The 14,815-nt window shown below is 41.8% G+C and overlaps 1 protein-coding gene across 1 annotated transcript in view; it reads left to right on the top strand.

Annotated features, from left to right (window-relative positions):
* The first annotated feature begins 4,194 nt into the window (after positions 1-4,194).
* The window catches only part of LOC145411874 (bestrophin-2-like), a 285,723-nt gene continuing 275,102 nt past the window's right edge, over positions 4,195-14,815 (top strand). Inside the window, exons 1-2 of the mRNA XM_080281833.1 lie at positions 4,195-4,227; positions 6,563-6,677. Of these exons, the coding sequence (XP_080137959.1) occupies positions 6,607-6,677 (71 nt within the window). The 5' untranslated portion in view covers positions 4,195-4,227; positions 6,563-6,606. The remainder of the gene's footprint in view (positions 4,228-6,562; positions 6,678-14,815) is intronic.

Below are 14,815 nucleotides of genomic sequence, written 5' to 3'. Positions count from 1 at the left end.
CCAGGGAAGTGTAGGTTAGGCCAGGTCCGTTTTCTTGGTATTAGGTTAGTTTAGTTTCACTGATTAATCTGTTTATGTTAGGAAAGGCTAAGTTAGGTTGGGTTTATTTCCTTAGTATCAGATTGTTACTTTGATAGTCGGTTTGGCTGATGTGTTAAAGCCGGGATAGATTTAGTTAGAATAAATAAAAAAAAATGGAAGAACAATCACCCCGGGGAAAATCAGATTTATCGGAAACTTGTCACGGAGTACAGCCAAAAGCAAACGTCCTTCGACAGTTCTTCGCCGGCTGTGGCAAAGGAAGGTGTAACTTGAACGATTTTTTATGTGATACAAGAGTGAAGCACACAGCATACTATTGTGAGAAGGAAGGGTACTCTCTGTCGTCTGGGCAGGGATGAGGTATGTGGAGGCAGGAAACAATGCTGGCAGGGGTTTGTCGGTCAACTTTTGCTTTGTCTTGACTTCGATGTTTAAGATTGCTTATTGTGAAAATGAAAATGTCAGTGTTTGAAGATCCTCTTGAGGTGATTCGTTATCACTGAATAATTACAGTTCTCTAGCATTTTATTCTCATTAATTGGTAATACTAAACGCTTTTTAAAAATCACTAACTTGCACGCACGCGAGCGCACACACACACACACACACACACACACACACACACACACACACACACACACACACACACACACACACACACATACACACATATATATGTGTGTGTGTGTGTGTGTGTATATATATATATATATATATATATATATATATATATATATATATATATATATGTGTGTGTGTGTGTGTGTGTGTGTGTGTGTGTGTGTGTGTGTGTGTGTGTGTGTGTGTGTGTGTGTGTGTGTGTGTGTGTGTGTGTGCGCGCGAGTCAAATCCAGGATAAATCTAGAGAGAAACAGAGAAAGCTGCATACGATTTTTGTCGACTTGGAAAAGGGGTATGATACTGTGCCAAGACAGGAAGTATGGAGATGTATGAGAGAGAAGGGCATATCAGGGAAGTATGTGCGACTGGGTAAAGATATGTATGACTGGCTGAGAACTCGGGTCAGAAGCAGTGTTGGTGTGACAGAGAAGTTTCCAGTAAAAGTTGGGCTACATCAGGGATCCTCGTTGAGTCCCTGTTTCTTCAATTTGTTAATGGATGTTTTGGGGAGAGGCATCACTGAAGAGGCTCCATGGGTTAAGTTGTCTGCAGATGAAATTGTGCTGATAGATACCACCAGGGAGGGAGGAGAACGGAAGTTGGAGGAGTGGAGAAAGAAAATGGAGGATAGAGGACTTAAAATTAGTAGGAGAAAGACGGAATATTTATGCTTTAATGGAGAAGAAGTACAGGGAGACGTGAGTTTGCTAGGAGAAAAGTTGAAAAGAGTTGGGGCATTCAAGTATTTGGGCTCGAATATAACAGCTGACGGTGGACTGGATGCAGAAATTAACCATAGGATACAGGCAGGATGGAGAAACTGGAGGGATATGTCAGGAGTGTTATGTGACAGAAAAATGAGTGTAAGAGTGAAAGGAAGAGTATATAAAACGGTGGTAAGGCCTGCAATGATATACAGAAACTTGGCCCATAAAGAAGCCTCAGGAGGGAAAGCTGGAGGTGGCGGAGATGCGGATGCTGAGACGGATGAGCGACGTCACAAGAATGGATAAAATCAGGAATGAGAGAATGAGGGGAACAATTAAAGTTGTGGAACTCTCAAAGGAGGTGCAGGAGAGGCGACTACAATGGCACGGAATGTAATGAGATGGAATGAGGACTGTGTGGTTAGAAGAGCAAGAGTGATGGGCATGGAAGTGGAGGGTAGACGGAGAAGGGGTAGGCCGAGGTGACGGTGGATGGACTGTATACAGCGAGATGTGAGGGAGAAGAATATAGCAGGGGATGCACTTGGACACAGAGGAGAATGGAGACGACTAGTCAGAAACACCGACCCCATATAAACATGGGCAAAGCTGCGGAAGAAGAAGAAGACGAAGAATGTGTGTGTGTGTGTGTGTGTGTGTGTGTGTGTGTGTTCTTCTTAAATGTATGTGGTGCCTATCTATCTATCTAGTATATATAAAACCAACATAAAGTAATATGTTGGTTTTATATATACAGTGAACATTGATGGAGAAAAGCCAAACCATTTAAGATTTGCAGATGACATTGTCCTAATCTCAGAAACAGCGGAGGCATTGTAAGAAATGTTAAATGACCTGAACAGAGAAAGTCTGAAAGTAGGACTGAAGATGAACCGGAGCAAAACTAAAGTAATGTTTAATCCACAAACACCAAAGAGCGTCATCAGAATAAGCGATGAAATTCTTAAAGAAGTTAAGGAGTACAACTACTTGGGACAAATACTAAAATTAACGAAAGATCATGATAGCGAAATAAAAAGACGCATTACAATTGGATGGAAAGCTTTTGGTAAACATAGAGACATTATGAAAAGTAGCTTGCCAGTTTGTATGAAACGAAAAGTATATAACGAATGTATAATTCCAGCTATGACGTATGGTTGTGAGACCTGGAAACTGACAAAATCAATGGAAAATAAATTAATCCGTTCTCAGAGAGCAATGGAAAGGTCAGTGTTGGGAATATCTTTAAGAGACAGGAAGAGATCAACTTGGGTGAGAAAGCAGACTAAAGTCAAAGATATTATAGAAGTTATAAAAGAACAGAAATGGAGGTGGGGAGGCCATATAGCAAGAATAAAGGATAATCGATGGAGCAAGAGGCTGACTGACTGGACACCTAGAGAATGTAAGCGTAGCAGAAAAAGACCAGACAGGAGATGGAGAGATGAGATAGAGAAATTTGCAGGGAAAACGTGGCAAAGATTGGCTCAGTCAAGGAATTCGTGGAAAAGGTTGGGGGAGGCCTTTGTTCAGCAGTGGACTAGTTATGGCTGATGATGATGATGATTATATATATATATATATATATATATATATATATATATATAAAGTTTTCAAGATAAATCTATAAAAAAAAAAAGTTGATTTCAAATTTTCCGTACCTTAGTGCAGTAATCAGTATAGCTGTTTGGTAATAATCGGCTTTCCGAACATGACCAGTCCGTCAGTCTCCCAGCTGCTTCAATCAGCATGTAGTTAATTGTTCCACGGGTTGGACAAGTTTGTCTCTGTGTACTGTATCCCAGAGCTGGTACGCTGTCATTATCAAGACTCTCTAGAATTCTGATTATAAGAGTGCTTGCATTCTTAAAACTCCATGGCCTGACTTTCCCCAGAGCTTGTTGGGTTCATGACGTATATGAGTCTCCAGCTGAACCTGGCGAATTTAAAAGTTTGTACCGTCAAACTCGCTAGTTGGTAAATTCTTGAGGTATCCGCGTATTTACCAAAACATTTGTTTGTTGAAGCAGCTGGAAGAGAGAATGGCGGAGACCACAGTGAACCCCAGGTAGCCAATTACTGCTGAGTAGAAACTGATGAAGAAGAGTTTAAATCACAGGCATTTTAACAATACATTTAGTGAAAAGCCAAGCAACACACATATATACAGACTAACTGTTTTCGTGATTTACAATTTCCATTTTAAAGGGACAAAAAATGATAGTGTAACTGTAAATATTGAGCAATAACGAAACAACTCAAAACAACCTAAATAGAAACATAAAATACCTCGTAAATTTGATTTCACATAAAACAGTCTTAAAAACTCAAGAAAAAGCACTTGGCTTCCGGTGGGCCTCTAAGCAGGTATAAACAACATGTTGGTTTTACCAGGAGGGACTTGGGCAAGTCAGGAGGGCAGGAACCTTCTACCTGTGACCAGTGTGGCCGCCCATGTAAGATACTACGTACCGGTATCTGATATTGCCTCACACACTAGGTAGCTGGCTGCCCTTTAAACTCCCCGCCAATCACGTGTGCTGTGGCAGTACCTTTACCTCCCTCCCTCTCCCTTCCTTTCCATTCCTCCTTCCCTCTTCGCTCCCAGACCTCGCTCTCCCTCTCTCATACCTCATCCGTCTTCACTCCCAGATCTCACTCCATCTCCTCTCTTCCCCTTTCCCTTCTTTCTAGCCCTGCCGTAACACTTTTCCTTGCATCTCACCCTTTCTATTAGCATTACTCACCATTCTCTCTTACACCACGTTGCCTTTCTTTTTCCTCCTTCACCTCCCTTCCCCCTCCCCCTTCCCTTCCCTTCCTGTCCCTCCCCTACAAAAGGACAGGAAACGAGGTCAGTAGCTGGAATATTCTGGTTGTGTCATAGTCCTATCTATATACTCTCTCCCTCACTCCTTCCCATCCCCATTCCCTCTTTCCCTACTTTGTTTACTCACACTTCTTTGTCTCTCATTCCCATTTTTCTTTGCCATCTTTCCTCTCTTTCTCCCTCCCTCCTTCCCCTCCATTCTCCCTCCCTCTCTCCCTTCCAAAATACTTTGTTTCTCACACTGTTTTGACCCGCCTTCACTTGTTTTCTTTTGCCTCCCTTACAATCCCCCCCCCCTTTCTATCTGTCTATCTATCTATCTGTCTATCCCCGATTCTCTCTCATGTCTTATCTCCTTTTTCTCTTTCTCTCCAACCCTTCCTTCGGTGCCTACATTCCTTCCCTTCCCTTCCTTTCCTCAGTCGCTCTCATATCCCTTCCATGCCGCTCCCCTCCCTACACCTCTCACACTCCCTCTCTATCTCCCGTTCTCCCTCCGCCGTCCCTCCCTCCTTTTTCTCCCTCCCACCGTCCCTCCCTCCTTTTTCTCCCACCCTCCAACCCTTCCTCCCTTCCCTTCTTATGTCGTGGGTCTCCCTTAGTTCCCTTTCCTGCCTCACTCCCTTGTCCGCTCTGATATTGATCCGCCATTTCACTGCATTCCTAAGTCCCCCCGCCCCCATTCTCACCCGCACCCTAACGCACCCTGTCTCGTGCTGCCACATGCGCACGTGACAGTGTGTACGTAGTAAGGCAACCAAGCCAACTCGTTGCCACAGACCACATGTCCCACTCGCACGTGTGGTGACTCGGCGCGATATCTGTAAGTCCACGATAGCACAGTCTACGTGCCTTCATACGGAACAGTTGCTTGATTTAATGTGACAAAGTAGCACGTGCCGCAACAGTTCATTCGTACCTACCCATAGAACCAGTGTGGAACCTGTACCTAGTCATAGAAAATGTGCCCGCGCTCTGAGTACAAACGGTGTTAAATCTGTACGTGATCTGAATAAATGAACATGTTGTGAACCTGCGCCAGCATAATCAGCAAGTACTGTATAATGAATATAGCTAGGGTTCCTACAAGTATACCAAGTGTACATGCAACCCCTCCAAACTATAGGCTTTTTACTTCAACTTGGCCCAGATTTTCGTCCTTTTTTGTGTAGCTGACTGGCAGAGAAAGATTAAGCCGTGGCCTGACATACTTTCCATAGCACTTCTTCGTGGCTGACACCATATTCTAACGTATATATTGTTACAGCTGAGTATTCAAGATGGAAAGGCGGCAATTTTAGGCTAACATACTGTAGAATAAAAAAGGGTATGAACTAAGTATTGAAAAACTTATGTTCATTGTGAATGGACTTGAATCTACTCGAGGTTAAGGAACAAGTGTACCAAGTGTGACTACAACTCTTCCAAGCAGACTGAAGTGTGGATATCTTACCCTCAAGTGCGTTAAGTGTGGACAGAGTTCGTGTAAGCTGACATCGGCCCGCATTCTCGCCGGGTAAGGTAGCTCCCCAGTGAATCTTCCTTACCAGTGTATTTCTGTATCTTGTATCTTCATGTATTCCTGTATGCTGTTTTAGCAATTTAACTCCATTAAAAAAAAAAAAAAAAAAAGGGTATTACAGTGCTTTTACTCTTACTTGGCCCAAATTTGTGATCTTTTGAAGCTTATTATCACGTAGCTCAGTAGCATATGACAATAGTACTGCTCTACATTCTTTCTATAGTACTTCGTAGCTAGCATCATGTCCTGGTGTTAATCTATTGTTACAGCTCAGTATATGATGAAGATGACAATTTTAAGCCAAGTTAGACTAAAAGGAGTATAAAAACAGAGGAGAACATAACAAAGTGTAATGTGGAAAACAATTCGGTAAGATTTTGACGATTTTAGGCCAAGTTAGAGTAAAAGGAGTAAAATAACGGAGGAAAAAATTCCAAGGTGTAATGTGGAAAATAATTCAGTAAGGAAGAACTGCTGTGAAGTCCCCTAACCTGGCGAGAGTAGAGAATTACGTGTTGTAAGTATATCGCTAAAAGTCACGCAAACGTCTAGAAGTCAAGGTCAGAATTTGAACCCCTGACCTTCAACCTTCACTCCTTGATCCTTACCCTCACCCGTCTAGACCCCCAAGCCACGATCCATTGACACACGTTTGGAAATACTCCCTGACACAGCCTTCACCCTGATCCTCACCTTCACCTGTCTGACTTCCCAAGCCAAGATCCATTGACACAAATTTTAGCTCCCTGACACAGCCTTCATCCTGATCTGAATCCCCAAGCCCCTGACCCACAGCTTTCACCCTGATCCTCACCCTCACCTTTCTCACCCCCCAAGCCAAGATTCGTTGACGCCCCCAGTGAACCAGTGAATTCAGCGCCATGACTGTGACCTACACCAGCCAAGTAGCCACCTGCAGGGGCTTCGGATGCTTCTGGAAACTGCTCTTCAGGTGAGGCGGCAGCGTGGTATGCCCTGTTTACTTCAGTCTGGCCTATAGTGTCTTCCCTTTGCATTTTATTTCACGTAGCTTAATGGAGAAAAAGACAGTGCTTCGGTTCTTATTTCTTATTTCACGTAGCTCAGTGGCTGAGAACGACAGTAATACAGTTCTGTACTCTTTCTATAGCACTTCGTGATTATCTTTATACCATAACTAGGCCTAGATTTTGTCCTTGTGCAGCTTATTTCACGTTGCTCAGTGGCAGAAAACGGCAGTACTACAGTTCTGCACTCTTTCCAAAGCACTTCTTGTAATTATCCTCTGTTTACCCTAACTGGGCTTAGATTTTTGTCCTTTTGCTGCTTATTTCACGTAGTTCAGTGATAGAAAGAGGCAGTACTACGGCTATACATCCTTCGCGTAGCACTTCTTCGTGACTATATTATTTTTCTATTCTAACGACCCAAATTTTCATCCATTAGCACCTCAGTGGAATGTCAAGACGCTACAAGCCTTTCCATAGCACTTCTTCGTGACTAGCATCATATTCAAGTACCATATTAATCTATTGTTATAGCTCAGCATTCAAGAGAGAGATATCAGTTTTAGGCCAAGTTAGGGTAAACTTCGTGGCTAGCATCATTCTGGGTGTTATTATGTTGTTACAGTTCAGTATTCAAGAGGAAGAGATGGCAATTTTAAGCCAAGTTAGAGTGAAATGAGTATAGTTGATAAGCCGCATTCCTATAAGACTTTGGCTTTGAGTGATAGAGAGGGACGCCTTCATGTGGTGGCACCGATATGACGGGCCGGTGGAGCTGCCTGGGTATACAAACGTCCCTCATTTCCTTCCCTATCCCCCGAAAGGAGGATGGGGCTGCAAACGAAGGGCAGTGTCAGTTTGCAGACCACGGAGTTCATGTCCGGATAAGCCTGGGGTTGCAACTACTACTACTACTACTGCCACTTTTGCGACTACAAGTACTGCTACTACTACTGCCACTATTATTATTATTACTACTACTACTACTAGAACTACTACTAACGCTGCTGCTGCTGCTGCTGCTGCTACTACTACTACTACTACTACTACTACTACTACTACTACTACTACTACTATTACTACTACTACTACTATTACTACTACTACTACTATTACTACTACTACTACTACTACTACTACTACTGCTGCTGCTGCTGCTGCTGCTGCTACTACTACTGCTAATACTACTACTACTACTACTACTGCCACAATTGCTACTGCTACCATCACTACTACTACTGCTGTTGCTGTTACTACTACTACTACTACTACGACTACGACTACTGCTGTTATTACTACTACTGATAATAATAATAATAATATAATAATAATTCACTCATCTTAAATGTCGGGACCAACTGCCTAGCCCTGGGCTCTTACGCTCCTCATGGGGCAATGTAGGATTGGATGATGGATGGATAATAATAATAATAATAATAGTGATAATAATAATCATCATCATCATAATATCACTAAAATCACCACCTCTCCATCTTGAATGCTGAACTGTAACATCAACACAAGAAAATAGCACTAGTCACAAAGAAGTGCCATGGGAAGGTGGTAAGGCCATAGTATTGTCACATTCTGCCATCCAGTTACAGGAAATAAAGTGCAAAAGGACGAAAATCTCTGTCATGTTTAAGTGAAAGTAATGTCGTGGTAAAGTAGCCATCTCAGTTTCTTTTCTTTAGCGATTTATTTTGCAGTTTTCGTCTAATTGTGTCAGTACATAATTATTAACTATCGCAATTACCTTAACCCGTTGAATCTGGTGACGTGTTTCACTAAAGTTGAGCGCCTGACTCTGGGGTTATTATCGTGCCCTGGCAACCTACCCCTCAACAGTGCGTCCGACTTCGTGTATAATAAGAGACGCATGTGATTCGTGTATATGTTCGTGTATAATATATTCGTGTATAATATATTCGTGCATAATAATATGATTCGTGTATAATATGATACGAAATCGGACGCATTTTTGACAGGTAGGTTGCCAGGGTACGATAATGACAACATCAGAGTCGTGCGCCGCGACTATAGTTTATTCCTATTTCTCCCACACAATTTGCTCCTCTGTATTCTGTGCTTGCATCCCTCCTCCACCACTGCAGGCGCGTGGCACCCGTCTAGCAGCAAACTGTCATTCCTTTTCTGTCCATCTCTCTAATGCAAGAGTTAACCGATGCTCCCAGTCCTTTATATATACAACAGGTCAACTCTGCAACTGTCTTCCTCTGTCTGTATTTTCTTCTGCTTATGACCTCCAGTCTTTTAAACGCAGCGTGTCCAGGCATCTCGAAATGAGCGGATCTCTCTCTCTCTCTCTCTCTCTCTCTCTCTCTCTCTCTCTCTGAGGTTCCTTCTGGTAGTGATGGAGTTAACGAGAATAACTATAATTCTTGTCGATTTAGAAGGCTCCCTAGCACTTCCTCCTCAGCGATTTATTCTTGGATACGGCTAGTTAATATGAATATGTATGCTAATTATCTTGAAAATCGTGGTACTGTAATTATTAAATGACACAGGAACGAGTAGTAAGCAAAATAAATCGCTTAGGAAGGGGTGTTAGGGAGCTTCCTTAACCGACGAGAATACGGGCCAATATCCAACGTCTGTTCCAGTAATCGTCTTCAATGTGAACGAAATCATCTGGAAATAACTAAAATATTCGGAAAAAATATAAGCGTATTGAAGAGATTAATATTGACGTGCAAGAGAAGTGTATATTAAGTATATATTAAGGTGTGATATGGAAAATAAATCTTTAAGGAAGAGGTGTTACGTGATTTTCAAAGCCTGTTCAAATATAAGGCTATAATATGAGCACGGGAGGGTTGTTTTTAGAGCATGGCGATGATGATGATGATAATAATAATAATAATAATAATAATAGCCAGAACACCGTATAACTGTCCAGGGACAATTTTTGTAAGGAAAAACTTCCCACAGCCGAGCTATAAAGGGATTTTGAGGTCAAGGTCACTGATCTTGTGCATGTCACCTTAAGTCATCAGTCTATAAGTCCAAGCTTTAATCCTTCATGGAAAATTAGGTGACATCCGGAATATCCGGAAAAGTCCCATTTTTTGACCCCAGGTGATCTCAGATAATAATCAACCGATTAAAAAGCCATACTCCTTTCCGGCCTGCGTCCGCCTTAAGGCAATATTGTAGTAAAATTTCAGCTTCCTGGCTTTAATGGTTCTTGAGACCTTTCTGTGTTCCGGATAATATCCACAGATCCAGCTGACGGGTTGCCACCATATTTGGCCAAAAGAAGCGGACAGTCGCATGACTAGGTTTACCAAGTTTGAAGGCTCTAGGCCAAATAGCCTTTGAAATATCGCTGTTTTAATAAGTAATGATGATGATAACAACAGTAGTAGTAATAATAATAATACTAATAATAATAATAACAATAATAATAAAAATTATTATTATTATTATTATTATTATTATTAATACTATTATTATCATCATCATGGCTATGACAAAAAAGAAAGCTTCCCATAGAGATGTGGGAAGTTTTAATAGTAGTAATAGTACCAGTAGCAACAGCAGTACCAGCAGTAGTAGTAGCAGTAGTAATAGTTCGTCTGAAATGTGAACCCAGTGGACTGCAGGCTGAAGTTGCCCTCATGCAGCAGTGCACCAACCTCGTCTGGGAGGGACAGGGAAGGGGTTGAGGGACGCGTGTACAAACAGGCAGTGGAGCCGCCCCATTTCACCGGCGTTACAGCGTGAAGGCGTCCCTCACCGACAGTGACCCTCCTGTGATCGATAGGAATCCAGTCCGTACTCCAGGTGGCAATAGGAGGCTTCGTAGCACCTCTACCTTAGCTATTTATTCTGCACATTGTACCTCAGTATTATCGGGTTAGTAATGCTAACTATATCGATATCATAATAATATAAATAACGTTCCAGAGAATATAACTGTGTACCATTCTTAATAAATCGCTTAGAAAGAGATGGAACGAAGTCTCCAATGTCTTTAAGAATACGAAAAGGCCCGTGAAACTCCCTAACACCTTTTCCTTAGCGATTTATTTTTGGATGTGGGTTGTTAATATTATTTTGTACATTATTTATGCAGAGTCAGGAGTTACTGAACATAGTAGAGGACAGTAAGGCTTAATAAACAAAATAAATCGCTAACAAGAAGGGGTGTTAGGGTTAACCGACAAGAATGCGAGCCCTAAGCTTTCTTCACCACTCTTTGAACCCCGCCATGTCCTCGAGTTTGTTTATTTGTTTATTTTGGTGCCTTGAGATGTTTTTATTGATTTCAGGAAATATTGTTGTAGAGGGGATGGCTTTACTGGATTAAAAAAAAAAAAAAATGAATTGCGAATGAATGGGAGTGTGGCTCAGTGATTTGGGCAAACTGGTTACTCTCTCTCTCTCTCTCTCTCTGGAAGGAGACGTGAGAAAGGAGGTCTAGATGATGGTGATAATGGTGGGTAGTGGTAAGGGGGTCAGGGAAGGCTAGAGCTGACCCCCTCTGCCGGATAAGCCTACCTTCAACTGGACAAATCCGGCTGGGGACGGGAACACCTACGCAATAAAACATGTACGTCACTGGGTCAAAGAAATAGGGATCAGAGCCACGCCTTTGGTTTATCCATTTCACCTATTTACTTATTTATATTTGTGTTCTGTCTTTCCTTCATTCTTTCCTCACTCTTCTGCCTACTGGTGACTTTACATTCCCTCTTCTGTTTTTCTTTCCTTCATTCTTTCCTCTTCTTTCTGCCTATGGGTGACTCTACACTGAGTGACAAGCTAAATGGTTTCCTGTACACCAGGAAGCCATTTACTACGCTGGGTGGTAACCATTTAACCAAATTATGGCGCCTGGTGGTTTAGTGAGTAATTAAGGCGCTCCAATCGGATTGAGCCAGTGTAGGTTTATATCCATGGGATGGTTGGGGTTTATTGCTCAGGTAATGCCACTCAGGGATGTGTGAGGCTGGTCACTCTCATGTTAAATGTCAGGACCAACTTGCCTAGCCCAGGGCTCCTACGCTTCTCATGAGAAAACATAGGATTGGATAATGAATGGATGGATGGATTTAATGAGTGTTTTTTGACTCACCATGATTCTGGAGGCTTGAACGATGAAGGAATAGAAGTGTGGCTCATTGAACTGGACAGGCTTTGGTTGGTATCTTCTTCCCGACCTCACTATACCTTCGGGTGGGAAAGGTCTGGATAATGTTGATGATGATGACGACGATGATGATAATGATGACAATGATGGTGATGATGATGATGATGGTTATTATTATTATTATTATTATTATTATTATTATTATTATTTATTATTATTATTATTTTCGAAACTGGAGATATTAGATATAAACTTGCTCAAATTTTGTCCATATGCAACTTTTTTCCCTCACGTAGCTCAGTAGCAAAACAAGACAGTGCTACTTCTGTACCTCCTTTCCATAGCACTCCTTCGTGACTAGCACCGTATTCTAGTGCTAATCTACTGTAACAACTCAACATTCAGTATGGAAATAGGGTAATTTTAGGCCAGGTTAGAGCAAAAAGAGTATAGGCACTGAGAAACACCAGCACGCCACCACATGCAGTACTGTGCTCCTCTTACTGTAACTTGGCCTAAATTTGCCATCTCTTTACCTTGAATGCTGAGTTGTAAGAAGAGATTAACATTACAGTATGGTTCTAGTCGCGAAGAAGTGCTATGGGAAGGATGCAGAGCAGTAGTACTATATTTTTCTACCACTGGGCAACGTGATTTAAGCTGCATAAGGGCGAAAACCTGGGCCAGTTAGAGTGAATGGAGTATAGGAACTGGAGGCAATGATACCCTTAAGAATAACCAATGAGGACCTAACCCGCGTGGAAATGGTTACTCTATGTTCAAGGTCAATGAATCACACCCGTAGTTTACGAGGATACTCTTTTTACACTAACTTGGCTTAATACTGCCATCTATCCACCCTGAATGCTGAGCTGTGGCAATAGATTAACGCTAGAATATGATGCCAGTCACGAAGAAGTGTTGTGGGGAGTACGTAGAGCCAGAGCCTTGTCTTTATCTGTCAGTGAACTATGTGAAATAAGCTACAAAAGGACGAGAAGTATGAGTCAACTTAGTGTAAACTTAGTGTAAAGTTTAGTGTAAAAAGGTAGTGCACAAATTAGTATAAAATTAGTATATTAGTGTACAAGTATAAAATTAGTGTACAAGTATAAAATTAGTGTAAAAGATAGTGTGAAATTAGTGTAAAAGATAGTGTGAAATAATTATAAAAGATAGTGTGAAATTACTGTAAAAGTTGGGGGACATAAGTGTAAAAGATAGTGTAAAATTAGTGTAAAGTTAATGAAAAAGATAAAATAGAAGTTATTGTAAAAGAATATACAGTATATATAAGAACGCCAACCGCATAAAGAGTTAACCAATACTGGGAACAGGCAAGTCTCCCTACAACGCCGCTCTTACTAGAAAACGTGGGGGGTGTTGAAGTGTGTGTGGCTGCAGGGATGATGTGAAGGCTGTACTGTAGGTGGGGACATTCTCTCTCTCTCTCTCTCTCTCTCTCTCCTTTTTTTTTTTGGCAGGTGGATCGTTAAGAAGATTTATATACCAGGGAAATTATATGGAGTTTTCTTCCTTTCTTTTACGGCAGGTATATTTGAATTTTGTTTTGTTTTGGTTTGTGTTCTTCTTTGGAGCTGCGTCGTTAAGGAGATTAATGGAGCCAGGAAGGTGATAGAACTTTTACGTGTGTGTGTGTGTGTGTGTGTGTGTGTGTGTGTGTGTGTGTGTGTGTGTGTGAATAAAGTTTTTTAGGCAATATTTGATTCAGGTAAATTGCTAATGAGATTTATGTACCTTGAAATTTTTTTAACCTTCTCTATTATTTATTTTTTATTTATTTATTTTATTTTTACGTAGAGGATGCTTGGGTATATTTTTTACTGATTGGTAAAGATTTATATTCCTACGAATTTATTGGATCTCTCTCTCTCTCTCTCTCTCTCTCTCTCTCTATCTATCTATCTATATATCTATCTCTATCTGTTTATCTGTCTATATATCAGTTTAGATGTCTGTCTGTCTACCTATCACTTTATCTGCCTATCAATCTGTCTATTTATCTACCTATCTATCTATCTACCTACCTATCATGCAGCAAGGTACAGGTGTTGTGGCAGCTTGTTTGCAGTTACAGCAGTTGTCGTTTGATCCTGAATACCTGCTGGAACAAGAGAGAATGTCGACTTGTAGGCCTGTTATTATCGTGGCAATTTTAGCCTCTCTCTCTCTCTCTCTCTCTCTCTCTCTCTCCTCGAATTTTTCTTCCTCCTTCACCCCGTATTTTTCTCCCTCCAACCTGATTTCCTCCTCCTCCTCGTCGTATTTCTCTTTCTCTTTTATACCCTCCTCCTCCGCCTCCTCCTCCTTCTCCTCCCTTCGTGACTAATACAGTTCCATTCTTTTTTTTTTCCTCCCTGTCTGCCCCACTCCCCCTCCTCCCTCACCACACTGCCCCACCCCCTGACCCCCTCCCCTCCCTGCTCCACTCCCCAATTCTCCCCTCCCTGCCCCACTCCCCCACCCCCTTCCCACCCTGCCCCTCTCCCTCACTTGCTCCCCACCCTGCCTCTCTCCCCCATTTCCTCATCTCTCACCTCCTACAGAGTCCTAATCAAAATTCCTCTTCTCCCCACTTAATCTCCCCCCTCCCTCTTCCTCCCCTTCTTCTTCCTCTCCTCTACTTAGCCCCCTCTCTTCTCCCTCCTCCCTCCTCCATTAATCTTGCCATCACCGTGTCAGAGCCATCGCTATCTCCATCATATTCATCATCATCATCATCGTCATCATCACTATCATCATCATATTAATCATCATCACTATCATCGCCATCATATTAATCATTATCATTGTCATCACCATCATATTAATCGTCTCTCTCATCATCATCATCATCGCTGTCATCACAATCATGCTTATTATCTTGACTATCTTCACCGTCATTTTAGTTACCAAAATCAGTTCATAATGCCTTCAAACATTTCTCTGACCTCTCTCCTCCTCCACAGTACCCCCCCCCCTTCCACT

Source organism: Coenobita brevimanus, chromosome 91, assembly GCF_032717465.1.
Source record: "Coenobita brevimanus isolate Jiangsu-jjx chromosome 91, ASM3271746v2, whole genome shotgun sequence".
In the NCBI taxonomy this organism is placed as follows: Eukaryota; Metazoa; Arthropoda; class Malacostraca; order Decapoda; family Coenobitidae; genus Coenobita; species Coenobita brevimanus.
Note: the sequence above shows the minus strand (reverse complement) of the source record. Positions and strands in the feature narration are given on the sequence as shown.